The 16984-nt window shown below is 36.0% G+C and overlaps 2 protein-coding genes across 2 annotated transcripts; one reads left to right on the top strand and one right to left on the bottom strand.

Annotated features, from left to right (window-relative positions):
* Nucleotides 1-1214: 1214 nt before the first annotated feature.
* LOC111029061 (negative elongation factor E-like) lies at nucleotides 1215-5938 on the top strand. Its single transcript, XM_022307896.1, has 7 exons — nucleotides 1215-1284; nucleotides 1364-1782; nucleotides 1853-2179; nucleotides 2265-2467; nucleotides 2529-2583; nucleotides 2666-2768; nucleotides 4306-5938. The coding sequence occupies exons 2-7, from the start codon at nucleotides 1702-1704 to the stop codon at nucleotides 4374-4376; spliced, it is 840 nt and encodes a 279-aa protein (XP_022163588.1). The 5' UTR covers nucleotides 1215-1284; nucleotides 1364-1701; the 3' UTR covers nucleotides 4377-5938.
* On the bottom strand, nucleotides 5199-15223 carry LOC111029060. Its single transcript, XM_022307895.1, is given in 4 exon segments — nucleotides 5199-7698; nucleotides 8697-10521; nucleotides 12756-13077; nucleotides 14991-15223. Coding segments are annotated over 4 exon segments (4173 nt in total). The 5' UTR covers nucleotides 15004-15223; the 3' UTR covers nucleotides 5199-5685.
* Between the last annotated feature and the right edge of the window lie 1761 nt (nucleotides 15224-16984).

Genomic DNA, 16984 nt, shown 5'->3' with positions numbered 1-16984 from the left:
AAATGATAAGCACACATCTAGGATCTAGCAATAAGACAATAAATGGTAAGAAATTAAATTTGAAAAAAATGGCCTGAAATAAATTTAGGTGGCCTGAAAATATCTATTTGCCCGGTAAGAATTGTTGAGCCACTCCGCCCCTGGATACAGGTGACTAAATCAATTATTCTTATGCCCACATACCTATTGTTTGAATAATTGGGTACATTTTTTTGCGACAATTCCATTTTTAGGTAATTTGACTGTAACTCTGTAAGTATACATACATAAAATTGCATTTATTTCATTATATAATATTTTATTGTTACAAACTAATACAATTTTAACAAAATTTGAAATTATCTTTCCTAAACTAATGATTTAAACCATGGTAAGAAATGGTTTGTCAGTGGACACTATGGTTTGTGGAGGAGATGAATGATTGATTTTGGCATTTTCAATTTTAAAGGACCATGGAACAAAAAAATTATTTTTTTTATACCTAAGTATAATATTAGAAATGAAAACTAAATTGTTCGTCATTTCAAAAACATGATCCGATCACTCCTTCTGTGTCAAATAGCGATCCTACGTATACGCGTGAAGTCACTGGTGCGCACGGATTGGTGCCGCCGTAATATTTTACGCGGTACAATATGTTTATATGGTGCATTCATTCAAACATACAAAATATAAGACTGAATTAATTTCTGTGACGATATAATGTTATCATTTATTATTATTGACATTAAAAGTCATTTATATCATATTAGATAATTCTATTTGAATAACATGAACATCAAACCAGGGTCTATCGTCTATGGGATATTATCAATTGTCATATTTGTCATTCTTCAGCCGAAAAAAATACTAAAATATAAAATAAATACTGAGTTTAATCTTATTCAAACTTATTTATTACAATTAATTTGGTGTTCAAATTTATTCAAATTTTTTATTTGCTGTTTTTCTTTAAAACTTACGTATATATTTGAATATTTCATTATTTTCAGGGTATTTATTTCGAATATCTTGTACATCACAACACATGCTGGAATACATACACGATTTCCTATGAAATTAAGTATTAACGATACAATTAATAATTACTAATTAATAATAAGTATAGTCGACAGTCGTATAGATAAATTAGAAATTACGTGTTTATAATACACCATGTAAATATCTACCGCCTAAAATAATACGGCGGCACAACTCCGTGCGCACCAGTGACGTCATGCGTATACGTACGATCGTTATTTGACACAGGACTACAGGAGTGATCGGATCATTTTTTGAAAAGAAGTATAATTCAGTTTTAATTTCTAATATTAGACTAAGGTATAAAAAAAATGATTTTTTTTTTGTTTCACGGTCCTTAAAGGCATGTTGATGGTAGTTTATGGTGCGCGCATGCGCGTGAGGAGTGGAATTAGCTGCAGTGATCGGCTCATAGAGTAATATTACTCTATGGATCGGCTCGTGTTCATCATCGTAGACGCTGATAATGGTATCATATTTGTTTACTTTCCGTTATCGTCTGCAAACGCCAAACGGATGGAAAAATATCGGCTAATGCATTTTTTGATTTTTCAAGCAATATTCAAACTGTGATCAGTGATCACTCATTACTTATTAGTGCAATACTGCAATAGAAGACTACGGTAGTCTTTCAGTTTTATCGTAAATCGCATATTAACATCCGAATAATCGTGCGTCGAGATGGTGTACTTACACTTTCCGACGAATCTGACTGAAGAAGAACTCATGCTGCAAAACAAGTATCAAAAATTGAGAAAAAAGGTAATTTTGTTCATATTCAAACGTCGGATTATAGCTCTCCGTGCTTAACTTGTATTCTCACTTTATCCAGAAAAAAGCATTGCAAGTGCAAAAAACACCTCGACCTGAACCTGAGCCTTCACCTGTACTCAATCCCAAAAGGCCCAAAGAAACAGCTCGTGATGCAAGGGAAATAGCGAAAAAACTATTGAAGTCTGGTGCTATAGGACCGATAAAAAAAGTACCCAATCGTACAGACCAGGAATCTTTTAAGAGACCTTGTGGAATGGAACGCAAATTGTTGATCACTACTCAGGCTTTAAGTAGCTATCAACCCTTTTCAGCAGCTTCACCGGTCATCAAAACTGATGTCATTCCAGATAGCACTCCTAAAGCGACTCCAACCACTAAATTCTCTGTATGTGTAATATTATATCACCTTGGAATAATCCGCAGTTTTAGTTATGTACGAGTTATGTATTTAAAATTGCTTATGTTTTCAGAATTTGTATAGTAGTTTTGTTTCTTCCACTTCTAAAACCACTCCACCAGCTCCAAGCTCACCAGAACCAGTTCCCGAACAACCTACTCGTAAGGACATCACTATATTTGTTGGAGGAAGTAGTTCAATGACTGAAGAATTTTTAAGGTCCACATTCAGTAAATTTGGTACAATAATTAATATATCCATGGAAATAGAAAAAAAGTGAGTTTTTTAATATTTTACTTACTTAAAAATCGAATTCATAAAACAAATTTTATTTTAGTCGAGGGTTCATCACATTCAACTCCCCAGAAACTGCTGATAAAGCAGTATCTCAAGTAATTAATTCTAAATATTCTAAATTTGTATTATATACAAATGTTCTATTACTATCCATACATATGTTTAATGTTTATATAGATGAACGCCACTACAGTCTCTGGTATTAAATTAAAAGTTTCAATCTCACGAAATCAGCCTATTGAATTTGGCGATAAAGGAATTAATTCATGGAATGCCATTGGTAAGCGGTTTATTAATAATTTCAAATTTTTATTCAATATTTAGAATACTTAATATTAATTAGGTCTATATTATATAGTGTATTTCTATATAGGCACAGTTGGTGATAATTAATTTAAAATGTTTATTAATAATATAAAAAATTATTTTCTTAGTTTGTAGTTTTACATAATGATTTGTGCAATGTAAAAATTGGAGAAAAATATACATATAAGTTTGAACTTAATACATTTTTACAGTATAGATTGATTTTTTAATTAAACTGTATTTCAATATTGAATTTAATGTGTAAACTATCTTTATATATATATTTTTTTTTGTTCATCTAAAATACTACTCGGCAGCAAGGGCCATTAGTTTATTTATATTTATTTAAATTAATATTCAGGAGGAATAAATCCTTTAATGATACCAACTTCTTTTTTCTCAAATATGTATACATTATGTATTATGTACATTTTTCCTTAAATTGACAAAATGTGATAAATATGCCTACGTTTTAAATTTGTCATTACTGCATACAATTATTTTCTAGTTTTGTCTATTATAAATAAAGAGCATATCTATTAAAAGTATATAATTACATTTAGACTTTTGAGTGGTGTTACGACTTACCACGTGCTTCTGATGTGCCTGGACTAAACCTATGTTTATTTGTTTTCCTTCAGTACACTACATATAATTTATTGTCTTGGTTAAATTATGAAACTACAGAAATTGAATTGTTATTTGAGTGGCTTGCCATGGTTGGCCATTTTTCCTTACCGTTTGTAAAATCTATGGTCATGTAAAAAACATTTATTAATAATATTTCAATGAGTGACAAGCTTCGTTTCATATCTTGTGCGTTCAATTTTCAAATGGTCAAATTATTATTACTAGGTGCCACCATACCTTCCTCTCTTTGCTATGCTATTTTGTATACAGGACGTATAACACAATTACATCAGAAAAAGTTGGTTTTGATTTAAAAAATGAACTTAGCATTGGTATAAGATATCCCTTAAATGGTATAAAACTAAAAATATTTGAAAATATAGTCCATAGCCCATAGGTATACTTACAAATTACAAACTAAATTTTTAATAAATTCATTATAAAAGGGAAAATTGGGATGAGCACTGAGTATGCTTTGTGAATTACTCTGTATAATTAATTACCAAGTTTTTGATTTTAAAAAATATCACAGTTTAGATTTTTTTTTTACTTTTATTAAATTCATAAAAATATCTGAATGATAAAATATATAATATAATTATGAATTAGTTGTTGAACACTTCTTCTAGCACACTACCTATAACATTATTATATTACAACATTTGATACATAAAAGATTACAATTTTGGAACCTTTAATGTAAATATATTATGTAGTTATGTGTACATATTATTTTGTCTTGCAACAATTTTAATATGGTTTAAAAATGTTTGAACATCAGATATGATTGAATAAAAAGAATAAAAATTAAATGGTTCAACATAATATAGATGTACAGCTTTTAATTGTCAAAACTTATGTGTATAATTTTTTAATTCCAGCTACTAATAAATCACAAAAAGGAAATCAACGAGACGATCGATCGCTGGTAACATATGATGATTTATTTTAAGAACTTGTTTTTACTTATTTTAGATTTTAATTATTTATAATAAAGATTTTTTAATGATAGACTGAGTGTTAAAAAAATATATTCATGTAATTTATTATATTGATGTAATTTTTATAAACTATTTTATTTAAAAAAAGTATTGCTGTTTATTTTATGAATTAATTTGTTGTAAACTAAAACATAGAACTCAATAACTATGACATTGGAAAATAAGTTTTGTAACTACTATTTTAGTTCACAAACACATAGTTTATAATAAAAAATATTGCTTTGAGGTTTTAGTTAATTATGTAGCAATGGAGATTTTTAATCTAACTAATATCTGTAGATAATCATACAAATTAAAAATAATGATGATAGTCTTGGATATATCTCCTTATAAATCCATAATGAAACAAAACCTTCAATAAATAAAATAATATTTGTATCGGAAATGCCTAATTACTTATATAAATTAAATTTTAAATATTTGATGATTTCATCTTTATGAGTTGGTATTTGGTACATAACCGGTATAGTTACGTGACTACTGACTTAGTAGTAGTTATACTGTTATAGAACTGTTATGATCTGATCAATCTTGTTTTATTTTTGTCCAAAATTTGTGATTTCTTACATTATAATATGCTAATGTAGGGATATAAATAAATTGCATTTAATAATACTGGCTATGAATAAATCTTAATAGTTTATTTCATAATTTCTTCTTGGACCGGTTAAACCTAACTTTATAAATAGGTTTATTCTAATCTAAATATTAAGAGTAATTGAGAGCATTTTGAATTCACTCTGTGTTACATCGTTAAACATAAAATAACGGAATATCATTCAAATTTTTAATTAATTAATAAACATTTTTTAATATTCGTACAAAGTTTGAAGTACCCCTAGTCAATACATAACCTAACCTACCTATATAATATTTGTGTTCTAACTGCCACTGTGGAGTAAAACAGTAATTATTTACTGTTAGCGGTTAACCTTTTTAATGAAACAACAACTGCAATGTGTTGCAGAAATAGGTTAGAACAAGAATTGAGTAAAACGAAACCGCTAGGAAAAGTTAGGTAGGTACATAAACAAAAACCGTAAGTGTTAAGTGTTTTGAATTTAAGCCCTAAAAATTATCTTTTACCAGCCGGTCAATGACTAAAACGACTGTTGTTTATAGAGTAAAGATATTTTTAACAATCGTGCTATACAATAATTGAATATTAAAATATCGAAATGCAAAACTTAAAGAAACAACGATCGGTTAGCAACAATAACAATAACGACAGTAGCGCAACAACCCCCAACATGCGTGGGGCTACTGATTGGGGGGAAATTGAAAGTCCCAGTGGTGGTGGTGTATGGTCTTCTCGTTGCCGAAGCCTAGGATCAGTAGACCGGCGAGTATGATGCTCAGGAAACACAAGGCGGCTTGCAGGTCGCGCCGCTTCTCCGTATCCTCGGGGACCACTTGCTGGACGACTTTAGTGAACAGGCTGCACACGTTCGAGTGACACAACCGGAACAGCTGACAGCTGAGCTCGGTGATGGACGGGTCGGCGGTGGACAGGTCAACGGCGCCAACGGTTCCCGGTGGCCTGCCGTTTTTTCCCTGGTCGTGGTGGTGGTCGGTGGTGACGGGTGAACGAGGCGAGGACGGAGGTTTGCTGCGTCGGCGCGGTGGCGTGGGCGCGGCCAACACACTGGCCCGGTCCTCGTCCGAATCCACTTCCGGGTACATGGACGACACGCGCGAAGACTGAACCGACGCGTTGTCGTCCTGCAACAGCGGCACGTGCGTTATCGGGTCGTCTGCACCTGAAGGTGCGGCTTGGACGGCGGCGGTGGCGTCCTGCTGCAGAGATGGATGCTGAGCCGCAGCGGCAAACTGAGCGATCTTCAGACTCGATCCGGACATGTCATCGACGGCCATTCGCTGCCCGAGTATGTCGGCCACGATCATCCTCCCTACTTGCAGCTCCTCGACTGTTATGCGTTGCGCTCGCACTGCAGCGACACCGCCTGTAGCGGCTGCGTCAGACACCATCGCGTAACCGTTACAGCTGCAGTCGTCTGCTGCGGTTACCGACATGCCGGAGGTCGGCCGGTCAACGTACTCGGTGGCCTGAGACGATGACCGGGTCCTGGGTCGGTCAGTGGCGGCGACGGTCAGGGTTTTCGGAGCGAGATGTCGAGATGTTGCTCCTCCTACTGCTGCAGTAGTAAACTTCGACGACCGGTCATACGAATCGGCTGAACAGCAGGATCCGTCATCGCGATGATCGTCCGACGCGTAATCATCAGCTGCTGGTGACGGGTCGGTCTGAACGGCTACGGACACGTCGTCAGCTCAGTTAGCAACAGCGTTTTTGGCCGCAGACGCGAGAAGCGCACGAGAAACGTCGGCAAAAAAATCGCTAGACGATGTTGCAGACGTTTCTCGCCGATCTAAAAAAGGAACCAGGGCCGAATCGGTGTTCCTGCGCCGTTGGGGTTCGGGCGTAGCAGTGTCGTCGGCCGCCCTCGACTTGCGCGGCGGTGGCGGCGGTGACGGCAACGGCCGAAGTTTCATCTTTTCGATCACGTCGCCCGAGCACAACGCTGCCGCCGCTTTAGCCGTCCCGTCATTTCTGTCGTCGTCGTCGCCACCGCCATTGTGGTGGTGGCCACTGCCGTCATCGGCCACGTCGCCATACTCGTGTTCGCTGACCGGTAACCGGCGCCGGAGCGGTCGAGATGGCCCCAGAGTGTTGTAGGCTCGCGCGGGTCTCGATGGCGGTGGCAGTTTAGCGGCGTTGGAGGTGTCTGCTGCAGTGGTGGACGGTCGTGCATTCCTGTCGCAGTAGCTGTACGACCTCGGTATGGTGAAGAACGCTCCAAACTCTTGGCTTTTGATTACGTCATATGATTTTTTCCGTCTGTGCCGCATCGGTGACTGTGGCGGTAACAGTAGTGTCGCGGAGGATTGAGACGACTTGTCCACCGTCGCGTAGCCCGCGACCGTGGAAGACGTAGTTGTTGTCGACCGCGGTGGGGGTGGCCGGGGAGGCGTGGAGCCGGCGGACCTCGCGGACGCACTGCCGTTTACCGCGTAAGCGGCCGTTGCCGACCGCTCTTCGACGTCTGCGTCCACCGACAGCGACATCCGCGATCGGCGCAACGGTGGTGTCGGCACTCCTGCGCCGCCGTTGTTGACAGCCCACGAAGGCCGGCTCCCACAATCGGCCATCGCCACCGAAATATCGTGATCGGAACCGGCTAACGAAGTTCTGGACCGACGCATCGGCGCTTTTGGCACGGTTTCTGAAAAGTTCATTGACGGCTGGAATCCCTGTGACGAAAAAAAAAAATGTTAAATTAAAATTGAATTATTAAATCGTGTTTCAAAGGTGCGAATAGTACAAATTGTTTAGGGGTCCAAAGTAGAAAACTGAATTTTCTAAAAATAGTTATATTATTTTATATACTTTTTAACTTTTTTTTTAAATTTCTCATTTAATAGCTAAAGGCCAAAAAATGCTACCAGTAACCACCCTCGATGTTGATGATTGGAGCAAATATCCTTATATAAAATTAGCGTTTACTAACTACAGCAGTAAAATAAAACGCATTGAAAAACCAATGTACCTATTTCTATTGCTCTGTTTGGAATCTAAAATTATAAATATGTCAACAAGAAAATAAAACAACTTTACTTTTAACTTTTTTGCATTACACAAAACATGCATAGCTTACTGAGCTATATTTTTGCAATTTTTTTAAAAGTATGTAAATCAAAACGCGCTTCTCAAAAATCACAAAAATATAGGCATATACATAGAACATATACTACTTAGCGGTAACGCATCTTTCATTAGAGTATTTGCAATTTGCTTATAAATTATAATAAACACAACATATATTCACGAAGTAGTCGGTAGAAAGTTAATAAATCAAATTAATCGTATAGCCAGTATATAATATATATATGGGTTATCCTAATAAATAACAATTGTTAACAGCTTTTTGGTGATCTACTAAATATTTGTTTGATATTTATTTATTTATTTGTTTAATTTTGCTTTCGGATATTAGTTATTGGTATTTTGGTTTTCTATATTTTACCACAATAAACGATTATTTATAACGTAAACAGTGTATTCTGTTAAATATCAGTCAAGCTCATTCGTTTAAGACAACAGCTCTTAAAATAAAGTATAAATAAAAAAAGTTTAGACTGCCGTGCTATATCGATAAAACGTGGGTGTGCCTAGTGTATACAAATTTAAAAGTTGCCTATTTTAAAAAGTAGTAAACGGTATGTATGTACCATATATAATGAATACTTACGATTTGTGACTGGCTTCTCTTTCTGGACAAATCAATCATCGACCGCGTGTCAAACGTGGAAAACTTGGACATGCGTTGTCTGGTCGGTGGTTTTGGCGGCATGCATGTGACCGTGGCAGCGACCGTTTGCCTACCGGAAGTCCTCCAGGGCACTCCCGACGGCAGCACGGGATTTTGAGACGGTTCAAACGTCTGACTGGTGATTATGTTCTCAGGAGTATCGTCTTCCGGTTTCTTCAACGACCTGGTGCCACCGAACGATTTTGGCATCGTGCTGAACCGATCCGCGACATAAGATCGCTCAGAGTTCACGTCTGCTGTAGTTTGCCGGTTAGGTCTCCTCAACGAATTGGTCCGCGACGGTCTAACGGGCGTGGCGATACCGCTACTGGAGTCGCGGTTGTTTCTAGCATTCCCGCCGTTGTTGTTGTCATTAACACCTTCCACGGACCGTGTCCGGTTCGACCTGAACACGTCTCTGATCTCCGACGACAGGTAATTGCTGATATGCACGTCACCACGACTTAGACCTTTTTCACGGAGGAAAAACTCATCGGAATCAATCTCCTCGATTACTCCCGGTCGGTGCTCGGACAAGCTCTTCGTGTCCTTTGGTCGACTGCAGTCGTCGCTTAGCGATATCACTTCCTGTAGATCGCTGTCACCGAATTCAGCCAACGATTCCTTAGATACCTGCAGCGGTGGCTCGTCCAGCTCTTCTTCTACAGCCAGCGTGGCGGTCTGTTCTTCCGTCGGAGCCGGCGTTGACTCTTTGTGTGACCGAAAGAAACGCCGATGGAAAGAGTCCTTTCGCTTGTAGTTGTTTGATTCTGGCTCTCCTCCATCGGACGACAGTGGTGGAGTTTTTGCTTTGTTCATCACGTTGGTTTTCCTGCGTTTCGAAAATATTCTCGGGTAAGTACCGAAATCCATTATTCGAGGTTTCGAGATGTCCGGTTTCGGGCTGTCGGGTTTCGACACCTTGGACGCGTCTGACCAAGTGCGCGGCCGGAAACCTGGTATAGACAGCCGAGAACCACCGATTTTTAAGGATTTTGATGGTTTCGGAGATTCCGACGATGTCCTGGATAGTCCAAAACGCGGCAACGAGAATCGACCACTCTTCGTCTCTTCCCGACCATTCTTCGTCTCATCCCGACCATTCTTCGTCTCATCCCGAACACTCTTCGTCTCATCTGTGCTAGATTCATTTGGGTCCATGGATCTCCGGGAGAAGTGCCCAAAAGCCGTTGAGAAGTTCACTTTGGGTGCATTGAATGTGAACTTTTTCGGCAGAGTGGCGAACTGGCCAAACTTGCGGCGAGACTTTTCACCGTTGGGCGTGTCCACGACTATTTTTTGCTTGGGCTTCCGTTTAGTCACCCCTTGCAATTTGGTGCGCAATATGTCCGCTTTGACTTTGACTTTTTGCTGGAACACCTTCATACGCGTGTTACCGGACTCTACATCACCCAAAGACGAGTTTTCGTTTTCACCCTCATAAATCGATTCGTCCGATCTTACATTTTTTCTATCATCATTTCCGTCTTCATCATTATCTTCTTCGTCGTTGTCTTCGTCATCGTCATCGTTGTCGTCGTCTTCGTCGTCTTCCTCGTCGTCTTCTTCCTCTCCGTTAGGTCGTCGTCGTCGATGATGCTGTTGTTCGCTTTCTGGTTCCGAACCTGTATCGTCGGCCATTACGAGTTCTTCCGTCAATGGTATGCGTAGAAAATGACGGTTATCGTCTTTTATCGGATTCACGACGGGAGGAGATTTCCGGTCAGCGCCAGCGGCTGGTGTCACAGGTTCGTATACATGATCCCTAAAAAAAATTAACGTTATCAAGAAATCGCCAAAATATTATCGCATCAAACATATTTTGAATATTTGTTTCAAAAATAATGGCTGATTCACGTGCGAACGGCGCCGGAAAAAAACCGGCGTAACGACAGAAGGGTTAAATTTATTTATTATTTGGCGACAATAACAGAGACAGAGGATTCGACATGCCAAGAATCTTCTCGTGAGAGAGCGAAAACTTATTTATAGGTGTCTGTTGGTCCGGAGCTAAAAGTAGACTTAGAGACGTAGAGTGGTTAGGATTCGTCGTGTACCTATATAGTGTATACTATACAGTATCATTTTTTTTTAATTTATTCATTTAACGGACGATAAAATATTTAAAATTGACGTACTGATGCGAGATAACATGACGTTCAACGTAAAAACGTAAATTATATACCCACATGTTAAATAATTAAAATGCATTGTTTTATTGATATATTGTAGTACTCAAAGTTTATAATGTGTTCGTAACGAATGTTGTATAAATATAGAATAGCTATAAAAAAAAAATGTGTACCTACTAAAAATGCTAGACTTATAGCTGTAAAATTATGCTTATTAATTAGATGTCTTATAAAATATTACATATTAAAATACCAACACCTAAATATAACAACAACACAATTTTTAACCAAATATTTATTAATTTAGTAATTTCTTAATCATTTATAAGTACTTTAAATATTTCTCTATTTTTGGTTCGTTAGATGTATCTGATCAATTTAATGGCGTTGTATACTCACCCCATTCCTGGACTTGTCCTATATTAAGTCATGCAGTACTAATTCTCAAGTTAATTACGAACTCAACATTGTAACTGGCATCTTTGGAGGAAATATTATCCGGTGTTCAATGGTGTCGGAAGACCAGCGGCCGCAAATGACTTCCGGACTACACTGAATCGTCGTAAGACTACTACATTCCCCGGTTTCGACATCGCCGTCATGCGCTACACAATCGAGCTCGATTTTACGAATAGAAAAATCGAAATTGCCGCAACGGTTGCCAAATGTGTTTTGGCCGTCCGGCATAACCCGAATATTCAGACGAGAAGAGTATTCGTTTTTTTTTCTCACTACCAAGTTCCAACTAATATCATCTCTGGGCCAATATAGTTGAGATTTTTGTCATTTTACACAGCCAAATGGTACACATATGTACCGCGGCAGTCTGCTGCAGGTATTTATTAATATATAATAGCCACACGAGTGTCAATGGACTCAGTCTTAAATTGATTAAAATATCGAGATCGAAATCATCTCTATCGAAATAATTTATCCACGTTATACATACATATAGTATAATGTTGTACATGCAATCGATAAGTTTATTCGATATAGACGAATATGTTTGAAAAAAATGTCTTTAGTACATATAATATCGTTATTAGATCATGCATTATTGTCATAAACATCCGGCGAAGACGTCATCTATATACAACTATATAGGACACACGAGTAGGTAGTCTATAGTAAGACAGGAAACGAGAATAATAGCCTAAAAACTATTGCGACTTGAATATAAAATAGTGTTCAATAATAAATTGTAAGTAGGTATAGAAAATATAATATAAATTCGCTCTGTCATATAGTAAACAATATATATATAGTATAAACGTATTAACGCGTACCACGTGCGACATGCGTTATAGAACTGAAGATCGTGTGAAATGTTTATGGAAATTATTATTGTATAATTATTATTAGGTATAGCCGTAAGGTATATAGGTAATATTATGTTTATCTGACGTCATAAACACTTTAAAGGAATTGTATTGATGTGTCATTATTATTGTTATCAAGGTTGAGACATTTTGTTTTCAACACAATATATACTCGACCTGCAGAACCAAATACTTGATAAGTTGTAGGCTTCACCGCAGCTGCATGTAGGTAGGGACACATAACAAACTCGCAATTTAAAATGTTAAACAGTTTTTTTCAATTTCATCGGAAATCAAATTTTATTTTCGATTTGGCATTGTTTTTCGAACGAAACGCCTACGACAACAGGAGATAGCGACGAACGGTTTGGCACGCATTTCGACATCTCGTATGGAGTGCAATATATAAATTATACAGCTGCGGTATAGCTGGTATATAGGTTTTATTTGATTTGTTTTCCATTAAAACCAAAGTAAACGTAAGTACTGCAAACGTACTTTAACGGGTCGTCGTCGGCGTGATTGACGCCTGCACACGGTGTACTTGCCTTTCGTACTTCACCCAGGTGTTTTCGTCGAACGGCGGTTTGTTGAGATGCGTCCACGGGTACCCACCCACCGACCGTTTTCTTCTCACTTCCTCCCAGTGATAGGTGGCCGGCGGAACTGGCGGCGCTTCGGGAGTCGTCGACCTGTCCGTGGTAGATCTACTGCACACCGAAGTAGACCTGCCCGATGTAGACCGGCCCGGGGTAGATCTGCGCGAAGTAGACATGCAAGGGGTGGACCTGGTCGACGGAGACCTGCCGGGTCGGTTCAGAGTCGAATAATACGGCCCATCCTTGCCGTAGGACACTGATTTACACGAATCTAATATAAAAATATTACTCAAGTATAATGTAGCAAAACACGTTTGTTTATGATGACTGGATTTGTCCGACATCAAAAAACAATTGAATGCGATTAAAATTTAAAACAGCGTATTTTGGGTCAACAAATCTGACAGCCAATGGTAATTGGTAGGCATATTATACATCTCATAATATGATGCCATCCCATATTACCACTATAATCCCAAAACATTAAGGGCGTCGAAGCCGGTGCGTTTTTTAGCATACATTTATGTTTCACTGGAAAAACTCCCATGCCCTGTAGAATAGCTGGATTTTGTAATTTTTTTTTTTAATTTAAAAGAAGAAAATATTTTACAGGTCACATGGACTTTGGCCTTCAAGCCTGATTTTCAAAATTATAACTATAATATATGCCTTTGAATAATGTACAATAATTGTTCTTTTCCAAACGTATTTTTCTAGCATTATTTAAAGTAAAATCAAAATTTAGGCCGGGAAAAAGTTCTTTTATCTCAAATTATAAAATAAAAAAAGAAATCCGACTATTCTACATGGCGTGAGAGTTTTTCTGTGAAGTCATTTTCATTGATATAATACACCGTATCAATCCCCTCCGTCCTAAGTAGGGATCGCGATCGGGCAGTAGTTTAGTGAAAAGTATTATAATTAAGGTAGTAACTAAAATATAAAATTTAACTTTCAAATTTTATAAAGTTTCAAAAACCGGCCGGGTTGAGTCTTAAGTATAATAATAACCACACAGTTAAAAGTGTATTTATTTATGGCCTTATAGGCATTGGATTTAAAAACTAAATTTTGGAGAATATTATCTATAATATAACAAAAAGTTTAATTTTAATTTTATTTTATTTTCAGAATTCTTGTTTATTAATAATTTTGTAAAGTTTTTTAATTAAGTAAAAACTGCGAAAAAACAATTGTTAAAATTGTTAACACCTAATTGTCAACACATTTGCCGCCAGAGGCAACTCATCCATTTTCTTTCTCTCCCTCGGGGCACTGGGTTAAATCTTAAATCATTTAAAGCATTTTTGTTCTGCGGCTATTCTACAAAATTGATAAAGTTATTGAATACAATAAAAACCAAAACATTTTCATTTGCATTTAAGTCACAACATTGTATTATAATGTATAAAAGACAATTTATCTAAAAATAATCGTTATATATATTTTAAAACCCTCAATTTATTACAACTAATATCATTTGAAATTAACACAGTAGATACTCAAAAAACAATTTCCCCATAAAATAGTCTAATAAAAGCCACTTTTGGTAGACATTTTGAAATAATCGGCACCAAACTATGGTACGTATGTAATGAAAATAATGAAATACTATTTAATATATTAAATCTTTCAATTAATTCTTTCAAAAAATAAATTGCCTAATAGTTATAAGTTATAACTGTTATAAGAGTCTCCTGTCGAATTAATAAAATAGTAACAAACGTTAGTGTAAGATAATTTAATATTTAATCATGTTCTGTATGCCTACTATTTATATAATTTGATTTAGAACTCCTAGGCCCCCACACGAGTCGTTTCAGTGGCGCCCTACAGTATTCATATGCATATTAAATTAAATTAAATAAACACAGATATAGGCGAGTTTACAATGTCTCCCAAAAATCCGGTATCAACCTGAGCATCTCTGTCAGACCGAGACGCATCAATATAATATTATTTAAATGCTGTTTTTTTTCAATAGAAATCTATAAGAAAATTACAATATTGATTTGTATATACATTTCTCCTAGTTCATCGGCACCTATCATACTGTTGTACAATAACTCTTATATTTTAGATGAGGCCTAACCTATTGATTTGCCAGTGATTTACGGAGATACTTTTGGGATACACTGTATAGTCATCATTATGCATTTATTATCATAATATATAGGTACCGACCTGGTTCTTCCATCGTCGCACTCGGCACGCGACGAGACTTACGCGTTGACGGGTCCAGGAACAAGTATCATTCGTGCACAGATTTTTTCGCTTTATTCGTTTCAAACGAGCTTCGTTTTTATTTTTATTGTATTTTTACAGACCTTGTCGTTTGGCTTTGACGATTAAGGTGACGCGCACACGAGTCGGTTCTCGCGCACCGGAGACGGAAAACCGTTTGTGTGCGTGCATGCAGCTCGTTTACGACGTGGTCCCGGCGCTCAGACATGTTTGGGCCAAGTCCAATTTCGACAATTAAAAATAAACTCGACCCTTTGGATTTGTCATATCGCGAAGTGGCCCATATCTTTCACTTTTTTTTCGCCCGTCGTCGTTATGTAACGATCGAAAACGAAAATCGAAGCGTTTCCTTTGTATCGATGTCTATCCCTCTCCCTGCCTTTAAGATAACAACACAATAATAATAATAATAATAATAATAATAATAATAGGTAGTATTTGAATATTGAATGAAACGATGGAGTAGTTGTATCTAAAAAAATTTTAAGACTACGTTGACTTCGTTAAACAGAACGGACGACAAACGCATTGCATTTTTCTAAAAAATATAATATATAAAAGTAAACAGTTTCGGCCAATTTATTGGGTTTATATAATAAACAATTGCATATAGCGCTTAAAACATTCAATTATATATATATATATATATAATATATATTATTATGTATATGCGAGTAGTACATACTTATTACTCACGCATGTACCTACATCAGTAGTAGGTATACTTGCACGATACAGGTACAGTACGCATACATCGAAGGTACTCGTCCCCAAGAAGTACAACAAAATATAGGGATTACAAGAAACAGTATACAGAAACAATAATAATTTATAATAATAATGACGATAAAACACTTATATAGTAAAACTAATTTAGGGCACTTGGTTTTTATTAAGCAGCAATGTTTTTTTTTTTAAACCAAGTAGTTTTATAATATAAATAGATTAATGAATTTTATAAAAAATACTGTACTTTATTTCGCTAACAATTTGTATATAATGCAATTTTAAGAGATTTTTCGTAGTACAAAATGGAAGATTTGGAAATTGATTTATTAATTTAGAAAAAAATTAAACTATTTATTATTAGAAATTAGAATTTAAAAAAAAGAAAGTGTTACAGGTTTTTTCAAATTTAATTGGTACACATAACTTATATAATAATGTAACATTGTAGTTTGGTACTTTTATTCATGTATATAAACATTTTAGGCTTCCTTAGAGCTTAATATACGTTTATTGTACTTTCGATCGAACGTTTTTTGATTAAACCATAACACATTATTAAGTTTCAAATATATTACGATGGAGTTAAATAGTTCTTAACAGATTATATGAACAGATAAATAAGCCATTAGGGCCTAAACAAAGAAAATAATAATCATATATTATTTATGTAACATAATACAACATACAGCATGATTCACCAACCATGCCCACCCCCACTTTTTTTAAATAATACCCTAATATACAGTTATTCAAAATTTGATTTTTTTAAAAGACCATATTTTTGAATACCTACTTTGGATTTTTACATAGATAATAAGTGTCCTGTAGAAATGTATAACTTCTGTTTCTTTCAAATGAGAATCCCATTACTTACATTAAATTATTAAAAAGATAATTTGTTTGATAATTTTTTTGTCTGCAGTATCTAAATTCAAATGAGTAGTTTCTTAGTTATAAATGGACATTCTAAGGATAAAATAGTCCTTACAAAGTTACAAATGAATCTAAAAAAATACAAAATAGATTTCATATTAAAACTAGTATTAATTATACTAAATACAATTTTTTTTTAATTTAAAATGTTGATGGATTAATATTAATTACTTCAATTTTAAAATCATCATAGTTTTCATATTTTCCAATACTTACTATCCTTAGTACCTAAATAATGTTTAATAACCCGTAAACTACTCGTGTGAATTTTT

Source organism: Myzus persicae, unplaced genomic scaffold, assembly GCF_001856785.1.
Source record: "Myzus persicae strain clone G006 unplaced genomic scaffold, MPER_G0061.0, whole genome shotgun sequence".
In the NCBI taxonomy this organism is placed as follows: domain Eukaryota; kingdom Metazoa; phylum Arthropoda; class Insecta; order Hemiptera; family Aphididae; genus Myzus; species Myzus persicae.
Note: the sequence above shows the minus strand (reverse complement) of the source record. Positions and strands in the feature narration are given on the sequence as shown.